Below are 14764 nucleotides of genomic sequence, written 5' to 3' on the forward strand. Positions count from 1 at the left end.
ATAATACTTAAACCATAGTACATTATACATTAATCAACTCATAAAAATAACAAGACTTAAATATAAAATGCTACAACATTGGATCTATTATATTTTATAACACCATAATATAGCATGAACACCTTAGGAAATCATTAAAATAACATATTCATCATCAGACATCGAAATTCACAAACTCTCATATCATATACCATTAACATGCAAATATCATTAAACAAATGTAATGACACTAAAATATTCATTATAACATGAAATAATATTAAAATATTCACAACAAGAAAGCGGATGTTACAAAAACCAAGTGGGTCCACCACTTTAGCTCCATATGGGGTATGAAGCTATGGGTAAGTTCCACAACATGCGGGAACATGAGGGTGGGGATCATACCCCCATGCACTGGGCCCCACATACAACAACTCATTGCTGAGCTGTTTTAGACCCACCAGTTGATCTTGATGTGTTGGTACTGAACTACTGATCAATCAATTGCTCTAATTGCTGAATTACAGCTGGGTTTTTCTCCAGTTCTTCTAGCCATCATCAAGGGTATTTAAATAGTGGTTAAACACCATGAAATGAGGTATTCTATTATGTAATTGTAAGTCAAATCTTCATGGTTAGAGTTCTTACCATCAGTCTAAAATCAATTATTGCAGTCCAATGTCACTAGTGCTAGTAGTTGTAGGAGCAGTACCTACACAGAAGTGAGAAACTGGTTTGTTAAAGTGCGATTAACTATTTCCGCCTAAGTACGTGTGACTTCTTTCCACCTAAGTGCGTGGTTCCCTTTTCTGGCGAGCGTCTTCTGGAGTATCTTCCTTCCTTTAGCTGCCTTACCTTCTTTGTCAATGGAAGGCGAACCTTCTCATCGCCCCCCCTCCCAATCCACCCCATCAACACCCTCCTGCCAATAGCGATGCCTTGGTTTTGGATGATGAGCTCGAAGACCAGCTTGAGCATCAAGCTAACCTAATCCTGGTAGGCAAGATCCTGGATGGTAAACCCTACAGGAAGTAAGCCATTAATGAAGCTTTAGTAGCGGCATGGCATCTGATTCACGATGTTCAGATCATTCCCCTAGAATCCCACTGCTATGTCTTTCAATTCACCCACCCCCTTGATGTTAAGAATGTGCTTGAAGGTGGACCATGGTCGGTCTTGGGGAATCTTTAAATTTTGGAGAAATAGAATCCAGAGGGTGGCTGGTCCTTCCAACTTCAAGAGTTCTGGGTCCAGTTCCATAATATACCCCATGAACTCCTACATCTGGAGCTGGGATTGCAATTGGCTGCAAAGGTGGGTACCCCAAGATCGTCTATGCTCATAGCAGGCACTAGAGATGGTGCTGTTAAGCCGTTCCTATGCTGTAGGATATCCATTGACATTCAACAACCCCTCAAAGCTGAAGTCACGATTCAGAGACGCTCAGGTAAGCACTTTTGTATCCCTCTGAGTTATGAACGACTTCCCATTTACTGTTACTATTGTGGTGTGATTAGCCATGAAGAAAGGAGATGCGTACTTCTATTTGATGCTCAACAGCTACACCAACATGACCATGGGTGCCGGAATGCTCTGTTATGCAATTCTTTTCATTCGATGCCCTTTGGCACATCATTGCGAGCCTTGGCACGGGTACCCCGGTTGATTGAAATGGCACCTGCACTCATCGCTCCGGAACCTTCAATCACTAGGTCATAGCAACCAGGGAGCCACCCCTAGCTTCAACTGATCGGAACAATAACCCTAATACGACCGGCCTCGGAGAAGAACCTGATAACCACCTTCTGTCACACCCGGTGCGCATGCCAATACAACTGTCCCCCGTGCCAGCTGGCATTTGTTCTTTGGCCCAACCTTTACACCCCACAGCAGCCTTTGGTACCCTCTCACTGTCCCACCTGCCACCTGCTGTCGTACCTCATAACATACCCTGTCCAACCAATAATCCGCTCCCTTCCCCCTCGGATCACGCACTCCCCCATCACATCCGTCCAACATTCCCTCTTCCCAACCTCAAAAGTTCTTCCTTAAACCATAACATTCTGTCACCTCTACCCATCAATGAAACCCTACCATCACACTCCCTGCCCCCTTGTCCCCTTCTAGAACCTGGAATCTCAAACTTCCCTAGCCTTGAGGGAATTGACCTGAATACCCCTTCGACCCTAAACCCGAGTCAGACCATCACTCTAGACACCCAGACCACGCCAAACCAGACCCAAAACCAATCTCATTCTAACACCCTGGCCCATTCCCCTTTACACCCTGCCCCATCTAAGCCCAGTAGTAACTCCACTCACCTCTCCACGCTGCCACCCCCCCTCTGGACCATGTACCCGACCCCACCCAACAATCCAAACCATCTTCCCCTATCGGAGGGCTCCCAGTTTCTCATCGCATCAAAGCTACGTTTGGCAGTTTGAAACGTCAAGCTAGGGATCACAGAAAGAACTCAAACTTCAAGGTGAAATTCTCTAAGATGAAAACCCCAGTGGTAAGTTCACGAAGGTCTAAAGGTGTTGCAGCCAAGTCCCCTATGCCATATCAACCAGAGTCCCCATCCTCTTCTGATTATTTTTTATCCGATGGCCCCTTGGAGGTTGGGGGATATCAACCCCAAATGGAGCCATGAAACTCCTGAGCTGGAATTGCCAGGGGCTTGGGAGACCCCTCACACGGCAATCACTATCTCATCTCTCCCTCTCCTTCCACCCCGACATAATTTTTTTAATGGAAACCAGAAGTAACAGAACAAAGTTGGAAAGACTTGGGTGACGTTTAAGACTTCCACACTCCTTTATGATGGATCCTATAGGCACTGCTGGTGGTCTATGTTTGCTGTGGAATCAACAGGTAGATATCTCGATTCTTAACGCCACTACTCACTTCATTGATGCTCAGGTTACCCCCCTATCCAGCCTCCTTTTTTTCTCACTTGCGTCTACGGGGATCCAGTGAAAGCAGCAAGACAGCAAGTATGGGATACAATCACTGAATTTGGACACATTAAAGCAGATAATTGGATCTATCTGTGGGACTTTAACTCTTACCTTGCCTGGCATGAGAAGAAAGGGGGTAATAGAAAGAATTTCAAAGATATTTCCCAATTCCAAACTATGCTTGACAGGTGCCAGCTATTGGATATCGGAGCTCATGGTCCCACTTATACGTGGAACAATCATCGAGCCGGGAGGGATAATATCATAATTAGACTGGATAGAGTTTTGGCTAATCAGGCCTGGCGCAATGCCTATTTGGAAGCCATTGTCACGGTTCAAGGCTCCACAGGGTCCGATCACCTCCCTCTTTGCCTGGACTCGGAAGGAGGTAGATCCTCGGGTATGCGCCCCTTTCGATTTGACAGTATGTGGTTCACGCATCTTGATTGTCAAAATGCGGCTACAAAAGCATGGACCATTCCTATGGTCTCCGTAGCTACTAGAAAATTGAAGATGAAAACAGAGAATTGCAAAGTGGTTTTCAGGGAGTGGAATCGAGATATTTTTGGCAATGTGCACCGGAAGATTGAATCCCTTCTCCATGAACTTCAGCGTATTCAACGAGACCCTTCCCCAGACAATCAGCAGAGGGAATTAGAGATTCATCAATTGCTTGAAATTGAATACAATAGAGAGGAACTCATGTGGTAGTAGAAATCAAGGGTTCTCTGGCTGAACAGTGGTGACAAAAATACTAAGTTTTTTCATACTTCCACTATCCAGCGCCGCCACCATAATAAGATTTTGAAGCTCCGATTATCTGATGGAAGATGGTCCCAGAATGAAGAGAAATAGATACAATGTCATCTTCACGTCAGAAGGGCTGGATAATGAGGCACTGCAATAGGTTCTACAGTCCATCACTCCCCTAGTAGATCCTCCTTCAAATGAAGCCCTTTGTCGGCAACCTGAGATAGCTGAGATCATATCTGCCCTGTTCATGATGGCGCCACTTAAGTCTCCTGGACCGGAGGGCCTTCCCCCAGCCTTTTATCAGCGTTTCTGGCCTTTGGTGAGTGATGATATCTGCTCTTTTGTTCAAGAAATTTTTAATTTGGGCTCCCTTCCCTCGGATGCTAATCCTACTTTTCTGTGCCTAATCCCCAAAACATCTCAACCGAAAAACTGTGGACCAGTTTAGGCCAATCAACCTATGTAATGTATCGGTTAAGATAGCTACAAAGATAATTGCTAACCGTTTGAGCTGCTATTTGGATGGTCTTATCTCCCCCTCCCAATCAGCTTTTGTGCCTCACAGGTTAATCTCGGATAATGTTCTCCTTGCTCATGAAGCCTTTCACTACATCAAGCACAAGAAGAAAGGCAAGAAGAAATTCTTAGCTCTGAAATTGGACATGCAGAAGGCATACGATCGATTGGAGTGGCCTTTCATTGCAGCTATCCTCACCTGATTCGGCTTCTGTCAAAAGTGGTTTGACTTGGTGATGTCCTGTATCACATTTGTCTCATACAATCTTATGGTCAATGGGCCCCCCCGAGGTTCTGTGATCCCAACCAGGGGTATCCGCCAGGAGGACCCGTTATCCCCGGTGATCTTTGTGTTATGCTCCCAGGCACTGAGTGCTTTACTATCCCATGCTGAATCCTCTGGGCTCATTCACAGCATGCGAGTGCGCAACCGAGCTAGCCCCATCTCGCATCTCCTTTTTGCAGACGACAGTCTCTTATTTGCTGAAGTTTCTCTACAAGAAATTAAAAACTTGAAAGACTGTCTTGACACCTATTGTAAAGCAAGCGAGCAGAAAATCAATCTACAAAAGTCCTCCCTCACATTCTCGCCTAATACCAATCCTAAATTCAGGAGGTGGTTTTCCAGGATCCTAACGATCCCCTGTGGCGAAGCTCCCAAGAAATATTTAGGCCTGTCGGCTCAATTTGAGGTGTCAAAGGTTGATTTATTTCACAACATCTCAGAGAAGACAACTTAAAAAATTCAAGGCTGGAAGCAGAGATTACTATCCCACGCTGGTAAGGAAGTGATGCTCAAGTCTGTAGCACTTTCTATGAATAATTTTGCTGCTTCCCATTTTAAAGTTCCACACAAACACCATGCACAAATCAAACAAGCAGCTCACAATTTCTATTGGGGAGAGAAGGATGGGAAAGCCAAAATTAGATGGGTTTCTTGGGACCGGCTGTGCAGACCAAAAGCTAAAGGGGGGCTGGGTTTTAGAGACCCGAGTATTCACAACAAAGCGTTGTTAGGAAAGTTGGCCTGGAGACTGTGGACTGAACCCACCTCCTACTGGGCTTCTGATGGGCACATTTATATGTGAAATCTTAGGGCATAAAACATACATTTTACCACATTGGACAGAGTTACTCGGTGCTTTCTTGTGCTTTTCAGGTTTAGGTGAATTCTTGTGAAAATGGAGGAGATGATACTAAGAAAATGTTTTTTAGCTGTTTAGAGGTGTTAATGGGTTGGATACATAGCCCATCGAGTCAGCTTCGCAACAGTTCAAACGGCACATGATTCCGAGTTGAAACGAAGAAGTTACGGCCGTTTCCGTAACGAAGCACGAAAATGGTCTACAGGGGTTTATTTATAATTATTGACAGTCGGCCGGAGATAAAGTGAAGCAAAAGTTCGGATTTTAGGGGCCTTAACGGAATAACCAGAAGTTATATTTCCTGTACCCGAAAGATTTCATTTGGAGGGCTCTGGACAGTCCAACTTCAACTTGAGATATCTTGGGCTCCCGAACTCCAAATTGGATGAAATTTGAGTCTATTTTGGGTGATTTTTCGCAAGGAACACAAACGTGAGGCCTATATAAGAACCCCATGCTCCACATTTTTTGAAGGACAGAATGGGTATTTTATTTATTCTTGAAGGAATCCTAGTCATCACCCTTACACTCTCTCTCCTCCAACTTCTCAAGTGCACTTCTGAAATTGTACTTGGGATAGATTTATATTTTCTCATCTATGGAAGGTTGAAAAATCAAAGATGCTTTGATTTTATTGCTTGGAGAAGATATCTACAAAGAAAAGGAAGCACTTGTTAGAATTGAAAGTTTACTTTTCTATAAATAGAAGGTCTATGTAAGCAATCTTCTCTTCTTCTTCTTTCTATTTTTTTCTTTTTTCTTAGGATTCAAGGCATTGTAAAAGAGGAAGGAGAAGATAATATTCTCTTTTCTTAGGGAATATTTCTCCTACACTTCCCTCTTCTCTCTTCCCCTCTCTTCCCCCTATAAATACCCCTTGCCCTCTGGGTTGTAAGAAGTTAGTTTTTTTAGTTCAGTTTTTAGTTAGTTTCTAGTTCAATTTTAATTCAATTTTTTAGTGTAATTTTTATTTCATTCATTTAGTGAAATTTTCTCTTCTTTTCCTATTTTTGACTTAAGTTCTTAGTTTTGATTTCATAAGTCTAGTTTAATGGTTGTAATAGTTTTAGTTTAAAGCTTCTTAGTCTAAGTTCCTATGTTGATGATAAGACATGGAGATTTAGAAGAGGAAGCCATGGTGAGTTTATTCAAGTATTCAAGCACATCAAGGTATCTCATTCTCTAAACCCTTAATCTCATTCTCCCTTTCCTCTATCTCTCTCTATCTTCTTCTTCTTCTCCCTCTATTTCTTTTATTTTTTTTATATGGTTGTGGTATGTGGATGTACTTTTATTCCCTTATTTCTTTTTATGTGATTATGAAGTGTGGTTGCATTTTTGTTATTCCTTCCAATTTACGTTAGTTTGATAGGTTAGATGTTCATGTGTTAGGACGCCAATTTAATCCCTTAATTTTGTTAGATGCTTATGAGTTAGGATGCATTAATTTTTATTAGTTTAATTAGTTTAATGTAACACTTTAATTTGGTTCACTTTGCATTACTTTTAAGTTAATTAAATAGAGTGGCGTATATCTCCTCGCGTTCAACCCGTAGCTACGATTGACCCGTACACTTGTGGTATTATTTAACTCAAACAGCTTCCATATTTAAACAGATCTACTTCCCACACAATGATTTTTTGACTACCAAGGGAGGCTCCGCCCCTTCATGGGCCTGGCAGAGTATCCTTGAAGGAAGACAAGTCCTTCAGGCAGGGCTTCTTTGGATTCCTGGTACTGGCTCCTCCATCAACATCTGGGAAGATCAATGGACCCCCTCCACTCCTAATTTCAAGCTCCAGTACCCCACCTTCAGGGTTCAATCCATCGCCTTAGTCTCAGACCTTATCGACAGCGAGAACCGATGTTGGCGCTCCCTACTGAATGATGAGCTATTCCATCCTGCCGATGCTGCCTCCATCAAGAGCATTCAACTAGGTCTGCTCGGAAGGGAGGATTACCAGGTGTGGGGAGCAGCTCAGTCTGGCGTTTATTTTATTAAGACAGCTTATCATCACCTGGTCAATCTTGGGGATCATTCTATTCAACACAGGGCCTCATCTTCATCGACCTCTATCTGTCAAAGACACATCCCAGATCAAGTCTGGAAAAGAATCTGGTCGATACCTACTTTCCCAAAAATCAGATCCTTTCTTTGGCGATCTTGTGCGAAAGGGCTGGCTACGACAAATGGTCTTCGTAGAAGAAAGGTACAAATTGATCCCCTCGGCAGTAGGTGTGGGCTAACTAGAGAAACAACTAATCATATTCTCTTAGATTGTTCGTTCGCTCGGGCAATTTGGTTCGGGTCCTGGCTCTCCTTCGTTCCCCCCCATCTGGAACCTCAACTCGCAAATGTCATTCATAGCTGGGAGACTTTCTTCAAGGTTGGAAAACGGCTGGGGAAAGAGCTAACCTGCTTCTCTTCCTTCATCCTTTGGCACCTGTGGCTAGCACACAACGAGACAGTTATTAATGGTCAAGCCATCACCCCTGATGAAGTCATTCAAAGAGCTAAACGAGCTTTCCAAGAATTTATGGAGAAGACCCAACCCTAGGCTGCCGCGCCTCCTATCCCGGATCTACCTCACAGAAGTCACTCGCCACTTTCATGGACCCCCTCCCCCTCATTTTTATAAGCTCAATACAGATGCCTCCTAGCACGATAAGAAGCAGGGGATTGGCTTTATTATACGTGATACTCTTAGTACACTTATCTCGGCCATTTCATACCCAGTTTCTTTCACCTCCGTTTTACAGGGGGAGGCTTTAGCGATCCGAGGTGGTCTCCTTCAGGGTATTTCTGAGGGCATTGCCTGTATTCTTGTCGAATCAGATTGCCAGGCCCTCATTTCTTCCCTCAACTCTCATGGGATTGCACCTTCGGTGGAGGTGGCTACTCTAATTGAAGATATAAGACAGCTCAACTCCTATTTTGAAAGTTGCTCTTTCCTCTACATTCCCAGGGAGATTAACAGCGTAGCTGACTCCCTGGCCAGGAGGGCGTTGTCCGTGACGTGCCGACCATCTTGGCCCATTTCCACCCCTTGGCTCTTTGACTTACGTAATTCAGATTCCTTGTATTGATCACGTATAAATAAATAAGCTCCTTTCTTACCAAAAAAAAACAAACGAACGTGTTCGAGTGTAACAAGAACCGTACCCATGAAATTCAATATTTGTTTACTTTTGTTAAAAAAAAAAAAACCCGATTTTGTTGCCTTTTTGTGGGTGCGGGATGAATATTGAGGTTGCCCAAGCCCCAATGGCCATAAAAGGAAAAGTGAGCTGGACCAGGATGATCTGACTGATCGTTTCGGGTCTCCTTGCACTGGATCGGACCGACCGGATCACCCTTTTCGCAACTACAAGTACAGATTGAGGGCAGCAATAATGGAGCTGGTTCGCTCTGCATACTCGGCCGGAGAAAATGGGAAATCCTGGGAACAGTTCAGACTCGGGCAAAGATCTTCACGCGGCCGCAAGATCCGGTGATCTTCACGCTGTTCAAACAATCTGTAGCTCAAATCCTTTAGCTATCAATTCAAGAGATAAGCACTCAAGAACTCCGTATCCTTATTTTTAGCTATTTTTCCCATATAATACAGTCTGTTCTTCTAGATCGGCTTATTTATATCTAAGAAGAAGAGGCTACGCTGGGCTTTCTCCTTAAGTTGTTTTATTTGAAAATTGAACTGGGTTTCTATAGTTTTGGTCAGTTCGCAGGAATTAGGTTTTTTAGAATATTTGTCTCTGCCATAGGATTATTAATTGTGCTGAGAATGAGATGTTAATATGTATGTTTCTTTATTCATTAAGATTACGATGGGCGCTTGGTTGTTCAGTTGTTTGATAAAACTTAATTTGAAGGAATTAGGTGGATCTACCCCTTTTCTTTACTGAATTACTTCAGTGAATCATAATCATTTTTTGAACCTATTTTAACTCAGAGGAGGAAAGGAGAGGAGGAAAAAGAAGAAATTGGCGTTATGTTGTCTTTTAGTAATTTGATCCGTACATTGTTATTAGCTTTGAACTGCTAAGGCTGGCAATATTTTCATTAGATTGACACAAAATCTGTTGAGCTGCAAATCGTTAAGCTAAACCTAGTTTTGGCATAGGTCTATGGGTCAGCAAATAAGTGTTTATAGCTGCAATTTCTCTAGGACGGGTTCCTACTTTTAGGGTGCTTCTTCAAGTTGTTGAATTTCAATAGTGATTATGATTTTCCTTTTCTTTTCTGGCTTTCTTCTTTATTGGGATGCTAAGTCACATTATCCTAATCTGGAGGCACTTCTTCAATTCTTGTTTTGTTTTGTGCAAGCTACATTTATATAACTCGGTCCAAGTAGCTCTGACTACTGTATGCCTTTCAAATTTATAAAGTTTCCTAACTCTGTTCGTTTAGTGGGTCAATTGTCATTGGAAAATTTGTAGTAATTTTTGATGGGTTAATCTGTTTGCTTGATGCTTCTCCCACTTCCTAATCTCCTTTCCCATCAAATCAACCTTTATTGCCAGATGTTTCCTATTAACTTTTGGTTTAGGTTCTCTATCTTATTGAGTCCATGTTTTGGTGACATCAGTTTGCATGGGAAAGCGTAAGTATCACATGAAGTTCTCCCTCCACAAATGAACAGAAGCACCTTTCTACACATGCGTAGCCACACTTGATTTCTTGTGTTGAGTTTGCCCTCCCGGTGCCACTTTCTTTGAGGCCCACGATCCACTCTTTAATCATCTCTTCCTAAAATCGACTTATTGTGCCAGTTTTTTTAATTTTTTTTTATAGAAAAGTCAAAACAGAACTTAATTAATCAAAAAGGAGGTTACATTGTTTTTTGTAACCATACGTTGCCGCATGCAGCGGGCAGAGATAGCAAGATCATTTGCCACAGTAATAAAAGTCCTATTCATCTTAATAATATTTACATTAGAGAAATGCTTAAGAGAAGAGTGAATGTCCCACAAAAAATTAAAGATCTCCCATGACCATTTGAAAATGTTCTTTGTAAGCCATCGAACCACGTCCTCACAGTCCGTCCAGATCTCCAAGCTCTTGTTAGTCAAGCAGTCAATGAGTCTTAAACCTGATAGAAGACCTTTTATTCCTGCCTTCTGAGCTGTTCTTGTGAAACCAAAATCCATATAAGCAAAAATAAAGGATTGATTTTAAATTGCAATACGAGCCCATCCCGCTTTACCAGATTCGGCTAAGAAGCTTCCATCACAGATTAAAGTCAGGACCACAGATTACGTGGCTTCCAGGTAGTCCTTCATGTATAGTTTTAAGGGTGGGATTTGTGGTTGAAGTTGTAATTGGTTGTATGGAAGTAGGTTGAGATCTATTATCCAATGGTTATAGGGGTTGGGTAGGGAGTGTAGGAACTGGCATCGGTTTCTAGTTATCCAAATAAAATAGCAGGTAATGGAGAAAACAGAGAGAAAGGAATTTTTATCCAAGGAAGAATTTTCATTTGAAAAAAGAAGGTTGGTTAAGAGGTTTATTATAGAAGAATCTTTGAGTTATTAGGTTCTTAATCCCAGTGGTTCTGTTATTGTGCCAGTTATTAACTTCTTGTTTGGACTGATTATCTTATTAAGACTTGTCGTATATGCATATCCATTAACAAATGTATAGGAGTACCCTTGCAGCTAGAATTGCATATTTTAATCTAGTTCTAATATTTTATCCTCACATTTATTAGATTTTGAGTATGGAGGCATGGGATTTCCTTCTTGGAATTTAACTTGAGCTTTTGTTCTATTAAGAACAATGATTCTTTCTTCATGTAAATATATTACAGTAGAGAAAAACTCGAGGCTGATAAGTCCCGTATTGAGAGAAATAAAGGCAACGACCTCTATGACAATGATGGTAACATCTCCAATTAAAATGATGGGAAATTTTTATATGCTATAGTTTCGAGGGCTTTATTTTATATGACTGCATGAATAATTGGACTACTTCGAGTTTTTATTTTTTGTTCATTGAATCGAATAGGGGCAAGGCATTCCCAATTATGATTGGGTTACATCAGGAATCCGCCTTAAGCCCTTATCTATTTGCGCTTATCATGGACAAATCAACTAAGAGCATTCAAGATGAGGTCCATAGTGTATCCGTGTATGCTCTTCGCCGATGATATCGTTTTGATGGAAGACAAAAGAAGGGATTAATGCTAAGTTTAAGCTATGGAGATCAACCTTAGAAACAAGAGGCCTTAAGATTAGTAGAACGAAGACAGAGTACATGATATATAATTTTAGTCATAAAATGATGGATACTGATATGGTGCGAATTGAGGAAAGAGAGATACCACAAAGTTACTATTTTAGATATCTGGGGTCTATCATAAATAAAGAAAGTGACATAGAGGATGATGTTTCACAGAGAATTAAAGTGGATTGGCATGAACCCAATGTTACGACCCTTACCAATAGGGGAGAGGTGTTGGATAACCCATGGTAGGTTCGAATGGATGATTCCGGGAAGCGATTCACTGTCCCATATCCAAAGAGTACTATAGGAATGGGAACAAACAGTAGGGTTAACATTTGGGGGTTCGTTGGTGTCAGATGCGTAATACTTGAGTTTGTGGGTCCCCACCGTGGTAGAGTGGTATCGCTCGGATGACTGACGTTTGGTTTGTGTTTCCGAGACCGAGGATATCATACCTACTATAGTAGCATTTATACCCCATGAGACTTAGTACTGATGTTAGGAGTATACTTAGTTTTAGGTCATTCATCATGGACTATTTGCATTTGCTTGTGTGTTCCCTTGCTGGGCTCCGTGGAGCTCACCCTTGTGGATATCCTTATTTTTCAGATGACTTGGCTACTATTGCTGGTGTTTCTCTTGGAGCTGCCTCCGCCTTGGGTTCTTCTTCTGGTGTTGGAGTTGAGGCTCTGATGTATGAGGTGCACGATGCTTCGTGCACATGTGATGATTGTGCCTTCTCTTGATCCTGGCCTGACAGTCTAAGCTATTTCTACCCTACTCTTTTTTGTTTATAACCTATTATAGTTTGTAAACGTGTCTTGGGTTACTTTTGGAGAATTGTACAGTTGTACCTCAAGCTTTAATTATATTTATATGAATGAATTATCACTTAGTCTTCCCTATTACTGATGTTAACCTTATTATTTAATCTCTTCCGCTGCGTTTAAATTACTGTATTGTCATAATTGTTGTGAATAAGGTATTGCACTTGCGATCCTTGGGATTGGTTGGATGTCCGATGGCATCCAGTCACACTAGGCCCTTATTAACTGGGCCGGGGTGTGACAATCTTGGACTCAGTTTCCCTTTCTTGTTGAAGCGCATCACCCCTTTGGTTGGTGACATTTTGAGGAATACTTTATCCCCAACGGCAAACTCCAAGTCTTTCCACCTCAAATTGGCATAGCCCTTCTGTCTAGACTGGGCTGCTTTGATTCGCTCCCAAATTAGAGTGACATTTTCGCATGTTGCCTGAATCAATTCGGGCCCCAGAATATGCCATTCGCCAACCTCATCCCTATACAAAGGCGTCCGACATTTCTTTCTATACTGAGACTCAAACGGTGCCATACCAATTATAGCTTCGTAACTGTTGTTGAATGTGAACTCGATGAGCGAGACATGCTCATCCCAACTTCCTTGCATGCCAATGGCACAAGCTCGAAGTATATCCTCCAGTGTTTGTATGGTCCTCTCCAACTGTCCGTTTGTCTGAGGGTGGAAGGCTGTAATGAAATTCAGCAGTGTGCCCATGGCCTTCTGGAAGCCACTCCAAAACTTTGAGGTAAACCTAGGATCTCTGTCGGAGATGATACTAACTGGGACTTCGTGCAAGCGAACCACATTATTAATGTATAAGCAGGCTAGCTTGTCCATCGAGTATGTAACATTCATAGGGATGAAGTGGGCTGTCTTCATCAATTGATCCACAATAACCCATATAGCATCAACACCTCTAGGTGTACGGGATAAATCAGTGACGAAGTCCATGGTGATATGTTCCCACTTCCATTTCGGAATCGACAATGACTGTAATAAGCCGTGAGGTCGTTGCTTATCCGCCTTCACCTGTTGATAGATAAGACATTTTGCCACGTACTTGGCCACATCATTCTTCATCCCACTCCACTAGTAGTGCATCTTTAGATCTTTGTACATCTTCGTACTGCCAGGATGGATGGAATAGGGAGAGCTGTGAGCTTCGCTCAACACTTCCTTCTTTAGCTGTTCATCATTTGGGACACACAGCCTGTCCCTATACATGTGAACGCCATCCTCTGTCATTGTGAAGTCTAGCTCCCTCTGTGTCCCCTCTCGAATTGCTTCAATCACACCTCTATCCCTTATAAGGGATATAATTGTAAATACTCAGGTATGACTAGGATGGCAAGTGTCACCCAACCATAACACTAGGACCTCGATGCTTTAGCTTGGATTACAGTCAACTAATATAATATAAAAAACAATATCAGAATGCGGAGAACGAGAAATATTACATTACAAGTCAAAGGAAAGCTGCGAAAGCGTTTAATAATTATAGTTACATGATGTTCAGTTCGATCTAATGATAATAGTACTATAATTGCAATTTACAAGTTTTCCTAAAATGACCATCATATAACTACAGAACATATAAGTATAACAAGAAAATGTTTATACAAAAGGGTCAAACCCCAAAAGAATAAAAAAGAGGACATGTCCTCGAATCAGGGTGCCCTGAAGGCACAATCATCACACGGACAGTCGTTGCCGTGATCCTCAGTCACTGGCTCCGAGTCCTCCACACCAATATAGTCGTAATCACCAGAATGAACCTCAAGGTTCGCCAATTAGCCCTCATCTACGAACTCATCTAAAAGTGTGCATAAAAAGGGGTAAGCTCCACTGAGCCCAGTGAGGGGTTGGGGAGCATGCAAGCAAATACACATAGTCCATGATGCATGAATTATTATCCAATTAACCACCTAGCAATCATGTCTAAGTCACTAGGTTCTTGCTACTATAACAACTCGGGAAACATCGCTGGGTCACTTACGCTATCATCGTGATGCTACCTCAATTGTTACATTGGGGCCCGCGCCGGTCAAGCCACATGCCACCCAGAGGCAGACCCCGATAATCAATGACCAACCCTGACTTGGCCTCGAATCACTTCTCAGGCACACAGGGCGTCTTGATTACCCAATACCTAACCCTTGTTGGTAAGGGTCGTAGCAAAGGGATACATCATCCTAACCACCTGATACTATATGGTTCTATCGTGTCGAGAGGTAATCCGGGCATGTCAACGTCCCATACCATCCATCGCCCGGCTACCAGCACAACACGGTACATGACAGGTAATTATAACATAGTACGTGATTCCATAGCCATATATTCTCCAACATACGCGTCTATTCCA

At 42.2% G+C, this 14764-nt stretch overlaps 2 protein-coding genes across 2 annotated transcripts in view; both read left to right on the forward strand.

Annotated features, from left to right (window-relative positions):
• Positions 1-1339: 1339 nt before the first annotated feature.
• Positions 1340-3653, forward strand: LOC122664514. The gene is made up of 2 exons (XM_043860360.1): positions 1340-1429; positions 2922-3653. Exons 1-2 carry the CDS (start codon positions 1340-1342, stop codon positions 3651-3653), a joined length of 822 nt encoding a protein of 273 aa, XP_043716295.1.
• Positions 3654-8660: 5007 nt separating this feature from the next.
• Positions 8661-14764, forward strand: part of LOC122665233 (putative ankyrin repeat protein RF_0381) — a 35415-nt gene continuing 29311 nt past the window's right edge. The window contains exon 1 of the mRNA XM_043861323.1: positions 8661-8927. Coding sequence (XP_043717258.1) covers positions 8788-8927 — 140 coding nt within the window. The 5' untranslated portion in view covers positions 8661-8787. The remainder of the gene's footprint in view (positions 8928-14764) is intronic.

Source organism: Telopea speciosissima, chromosome 6 (genome assembly GCF_018873765.1).
Source record: "Telopea speciosissima isolate NSW1024214 ecotype Mountain lineage chromosome 6, Tspe_v1, whole genome shotgun sequence".
In the NCBI taxonomy this organism is placed as follows: domain Eukaryota; kingdom Viridiplantae; phylum Streptophyta; class Magnoliopsida; order Proteales; family Proteaceae; genus Telopea; species Telopea speciosissima.